Consider the following 5,514-nt stretch of genomic DNA (forward strand, 5'->3'; position numbering starts at 1 on the left):
TGTGTTTTCTATGGTATTGATGAACGGGACCATCCAGATTTGCAAAATGAGCAAAAAGACCGCATCAGTTCAAAGCCAACATCTCTCATGGTATAGGAGGGAGCATCAGTGATCACAACATATGTTGCCATCAAATGACGCCATTTCCTAGAAATTACTTCAGCAAGAAAAGGCAGTAAACTGTTGCTGTGCAAACAAAAACAAACACCACAGCGATTAAAAGCCATCCTGAATGGCTGAGTAGCACTATAGAACACGCTACGCAAAATCACCACAGACACTACAATTCCCATAATGCCCATCGTCTTTCCAAAGCTAGAGCACCCAAAGCTGTCAGTCAGAGCAAATTCCTTCGTCTTTTTAACTGAACACTCGCAAACATTTTTTTTAAATAACCCATAACGATATATTTTGATCATACTAAGAGTATAACCTTCCAAAATCACATTCAATGGCTACAGTATAACATTCCCTGCCCACGTAAGGTGCAAAAACCCATAACTGGTAAAAAAAAAATAATTTCAAAGACTTACATTTATAAATAAATTCTAGACAATGTCAAATTATATTATGAAGTGCAGAAGGTAACTCATTTTCAGTGTAGCCCTTCAGAAATTTAAATAATTTTTGGCAATTTTTGTTCAAGAAGATTCATATAAACAAAATTACTGCAGTTAATCAAAATGTATTTTAATATTAATGTGTTCTTCATTTCTCATCCATTGTAGTGTAACATAGGCCCTTAATGTTAAATCTCAAACTATTTAGTGTGGAACATGTTCACTCTACGCACTGTGTCCCCATAGGACCCTCGAAACGATGAGTGCGCCAAAATATTACAGTCTAAAAAAAGCTCCTGAATGAATGAGTGAACGAATGAACACATCAACCCGCTGTAGATATCCTCTGCGTTTGAGTGTAGTGGATTCTCCACTCCCAGTCGCTGACTTGTAGGCGGGACTCGGGCTCTCTCGCCGTGCTGTACTACTCTTCCCGGCCTGCTTTGTAATTTAACTCTTGGCCACGTCCCCCGGCCACGTCGCCCCGTGTTCGCCATATTTCTTGGAGGAATGCGCTGGAAAAGTGTAGAAAACCGGTTAAAGCGAATTTCGGCCGTTTCGCGATTGGAATAACAGCGGACATAAAGGACTAGTCTTCCCTTGTTCGTGGTTAAACAGTTAAAGTATAAACATGAATGTCTTTAGACTGGCCGGGGATCTGTCACACTTAGCAGCAATCATCATCCTGCTGCTCAAAATATGGAAAAGCAGGTCCTGCGCAGGTAAGTGAGGATTCTAGCTGAAACGCAGACACACCAAACAATGCCACTCGGGGTTTGTCTTCATCTGTACACGGGCTTTGACACAGCCGTGTTTCTCTCTTGTGCTTCCAATGGAAGCTAATTTCCGTTAGCTATCACTATCTTATCAAGCTAAAATAAAACTAGCCCTCAGTTCACCTGAATGAGTCTAGTACTGTAAGGCTTCATTTTAAATCACAGTATTGGTTTTAATGTTAATGTGAAGATTAGGACGGTTGCAGCATTACGAGTTTTAATGTAATGCGTTGTATTTGAGAGGAATTAATGTGTCTTGCTGGCGTTTGGTGGAAGCCACTGAGCAATCGCTAACGGTAACGGTTTTGCTGCTAACCCGGGGGTTCTTTACAAAACTGAGAAAACAGTGAGTGTTATTTTGCTTTTCTGCCTCATACTTGATATTAATAACCTGCTTGGAGTTTTCTGTTACTATATCACTGTCAATTTATCTTAGCTAGGTATATTAAGCTGTTTAATTCAGGCTACACTAGAAGATAGAGAGGTGCAAATTTGGTAATGGGGGGAGTTTGGGACACAATCCTAACCATTTTCCCCGTCGTCTTGACTTTTAAAAGCTCTATTTCTTCCCTGCATTTGTGAAGTTGAAGGTTTTAGCCCCATACAAAAAAACTACGGCAAATATCCCAGCGGTATTCAATCGTTAAAATCGACAAACGGATGCGAAAAATGCAAAAGTAATTGAATTGACTTTTTGACTACATTGCAGGTCAAAAATAGAGTCCCGTACATGCTCTGTTTCTATGCTAATGGGCAGCATTTATCTCAGTTCTCCTCAGCAAGTACCCCCCAAAATTAGGTGTTCTCTTTCGACGTGGCAGTCTGTAATATGTAAGCAATATGTGCTCCGCAGAGACATGCCCTCGGCTCACTTCAGCTTCAACTCGTATTCCTAACGTGGCCTCGGTGACTCAAAGCAAGCAAAGGTGTGCAGTTCTGAAAGTTGGGACCCAGAGTCTGACTCTTATTTCTGCTTTACAGGGATCTCTGGAAAAAGCCAGATCCTGTTTGCCTTGGTTTTCACAACACGTTATCTGGATCTCCTCACCTCCTTCATATCCCTTTACAACACATCCATGAAGGTACAGCAAATAATGCATATTATTTTGTCCCTAAAGACAGTTTAACCTTTTTAAATGTATCTTATTTTAGCTATTTATAAGCTTTTTAATATATCTACATTTGTTTTACTTTTGAAGTGAGTTTTAAGGTTATTCTGGTGACTTCTTTTTTGTGCATTCAATGCCATGTTTTATTTTTGTTACAAATTACATTTTTTATTTAGCTATACTACATATAAGATTATTCCAAACTGAGCCTGTCTCCAAGTTTTAAAAAGTTTAACTGTGAATGTACCACACACACAGCTAATTAAATAAATCACAGGGCAATCTTCGGCATGCTGGAGCAAACTGGAGTATCTGATCATTTTTGTCTGTGTTCATCAAAGCACCATTTCTTACTTTCCAGGTCATCTACATTGGATGTGCCTATGCCACTGTCTACCTAATCTATATGAAGTTCAAAGCCACATATGATGGGAACCATGACACTTTCAGAGTGGAGTTTCTTATCGTCCCAGTGGGAGGCCTGTCTTTTCTGGTCAACCATGACTTTTCTCCGCTGGAGGTACGTTGATCTAAAAGCATTGTAGTCATCCCTGAGCTGATTTTTCCAGTGAGTTTTGTGTGTAATGGAGAAAGATCTGCATATTCCCCCTTTATTTTTGTAATCAAAGTTCCTATACAATTTGTTGTTGTTATGGATTCAGAAAAAAAACAAACAAACATCCATATTATGTTCTGAATGCAGATTTTGTGGACCTTCTCCATCTACCTTGAGTCAGTGGCCATTCTGCCTCAGCTCTTCCTGATCAGTAAGACGGGAGAAGCTGAGACCATCACTACCCACTATCTGTTTTGTCTGGGCGTCTACCGTGCTCTCTACCTCTTCAACTGGATCTGGAGGTTCTACTTCGAGGGCTTCTTTGACATGATCGCCATTGTGGCTGGGGTTGTCCAGACCATCCTCTATTGTGACTTCTTCTACCTTTATGTCACAAAAGGTAAGACTCGACTCACTGATGAACACAACATAAGATTTAAAAGGGAAAACTGACATGCTTTGTAGTTTAGATGTTGCTGTATTTATTCAAAGAAGCAGCACATACATTTTTGAAAACATTTGGAATACGATGAAGTACCTTGTTAAGCATAATATCAGTTTCAAAGTCATAACTGTGGCTTTGCTGGGAGTTTTTTGGACCAAACCATATTTCTGTGCTTGTTACATATCAAATGCAATTTAAACATGTCCTGCGTGATGGGCTGGTATTTGAGAGGGCTTAGATACAGAATCTACTTTTATGATAGTAGCTAATCCATTTTGCTCTTAACCAAGCTGGGGGAAGGAGTCTGAAGCACAACCAATGTCATAAAATTGTCTACTACTTGTTGAGAAAAGTAAACATTTACTCAGAAAGGTTTCCATGTCCACATGGGTACATCAGCTTTAAATGATGATATGCAAAATGTATATTCAATTTTTGTGGAATTGTCTTGTATATTTATTTCAGTATCGTACACCCCTTTTGTTAAATCATACTGTGTAAAAAAAAAAAAAGTATTTCATGATGAAGTCCCCGTTCTAACATCGTCTCTGGTTTGTGCAGTACTGAAAGGAAAGAAGCTGAGCCTGCCAGCGTAAGTGCCAAAGAACAGAGACCCATGTCACCATTCAGAACACTGCAGGGGACATGGGCCACTAATGCCACAGCGAGAGGCCGAAGACAGAAAGTATGTGAAACTCTTGCTGCTTTTGTGAAATATCATCTGGATGAAAATGAAGCAGCGCTATGAACTGCAATGAGGATTTCTCTTGGATCTGTCAACATATTTTTTTTTGTTTTCAGCATCTTGCAATACCTTTTTAGTGCTGTTTAAAAAAAAAATAAAAAAATAAAAAAAACAACAAACAAACACATCACAAAGTTTTCTATAGGATGAATCTCCAATTGTAACGATTGACCCAATAAAAAACAAACAAACAAAAAAAAACCTACAAACTCAAATTGTTAGAATACTTTTGAATATTCATGACATCAATGTTGGATGTTTCCAAAAATTTCACAAATCACACACAAAGGTTTAAAACCAGAGTACACAACTTTCATCATTGTACATGCCAAATATCAGCCCTATAACACGAATAATTTAGAATACAGAGTCATTTCAGTGTAACATGACGTGAAAGAGTGGTTTCAGACCCAAACATTACAAGATTTTTCATAATAAAGTCACAAAAAGGCCTTATTTTAGCAACACTATGTACAGTATATAAACAGAGATGCCCCCTGTAAATGTATTAACCTTTGTGTAAAGAAGAGAATATGAGGGTGTTTTGTATTGCCAATTCATTCAGCACTGATAGTTTGTATACTTAATGTATTGGCTCCAAATTACTGTGGGTTTTGTATCTCTGTAGGGGATGAAGTCATTCATCAGTGGTCATGGTGTAAAATAAAACATGTACAACACAGACTAAGATAATATTGATAATTGTGTCCTGCAACTAAATATTTGTTGTTCACATGCAGTAATTCATCAAAAGAGCCCATGGAAGTTAACATGGTGTGCATATATCAAAAGCAATCTGGAGTGTGTGTATATGGCTTTCATTGAAGTTCAAGAGTTAAGATATTAATTTCTAGATTCTTAAATTCCTAAATACTTCCCCTGACTTGAGTCATTCCTGTAGGGTTTCTTTCTTTTTATGTGGTTTAGATTTTTACATATTACCACCTCCAATAAAAATGTTACAGGCCAGTGTTTTTGCTTTTCATTCTTGTACACCTCTTTAGAATGAATAGGGTTTCTCTCAGTTTAAAAAAAAAGTGCATTAAACATACAAACCATTTGACATTTCAGAAATTTATATACATAACTTTCTAAAGGTTTAGTATGATTCACTACATTCTATTAAACAGCTGGTATACACTAACAAACGTTTATTTTGCTGTGCAATTTTATATAATTTATAATGTAAAAAAGAAAAACTTTTACATATAAATACACACATGCCCACTGATCAGCCATAGCATTATGACCTCCTCATTGTCTCTACACTCACTGTCAATTCTCTCAGGTCCATTGACCTACAGCGGGAGCTTGTAGTTATAA

The 5,514-nt window shown here is 37.8% G+C and overlaps 1 protein-coding gene across 1 annotated transcript; it reads left to right on the top strand.

Annotated features, from left to right (window-relative positions):
• Positions 1 to 910: 910 nt before the first annotated feature.
• On the top strand, positions 911 to 5,215 carry kdelr2a (KDEL endoplasmic reticulum protein retention receptor 2a). The gene is made up of 5 exons (XM_066642831.1): positions 911 to 1,282; positions 2,318 to 2,418; positions 2,807 to 2,965; positions 3,149 to 3,401; positions 4,008 to 5,215. Exons 1-5 carry the CDS (start codon positions 1,192 to 1,194, stop codon positions 4,040 to 4,042), a joined length of 639 nt encoding a protein of 212 aa, XP_066498928.1. The 5' UTR covers positions 911 to 1,191; the 3' UTR covers positions 4,043 to 5,215.
• Positions 5,216 to 5,514: the final 299 nt, after the last annotated feature.

This window comes from Hoplias malabaricus, chromosome 13 (assembly GCF_029633855.1).
Source record: "Hoplias malabaricus isolate fHopMal1 chromosome 13, fHopMal1.hap1, whole genome shotgun sequence".
Classification (NCBI taxonomy): Eukaryota; Metazoa; Chordata; class Actinopteri; order Characiformes; family Erythrinidae; genus Hoplias; species Hoplias malabaricus.

What these genes read in the sequence shown, in the direction of transcription:
- kdelr2a (XM_066642831.1), top strand. Translation starts at nt 1,192, where the DNA reads ATGAATGTCTTTAGACTGGCCGGGGATCTGTCACACTTAGCAGCAATC. An exon ending in TTTACAACACATCCATGAAG is followed by an intron (nt 2,419 to 2,806) that starts GTACAGCAAATA and finishes CTTACTTTCCAG; the next exon opens with GTCATCTACATTGGATGTGC. An exon ending in CTACCTTTATGTCACAAAAG is followed by an intron (nt 3,402 to 4,007) that starts GTAAGACTCGAC and finishes TGGTTTGTGCAG; the next exon opens with TACTGAAAGGAAAGAAGCTG.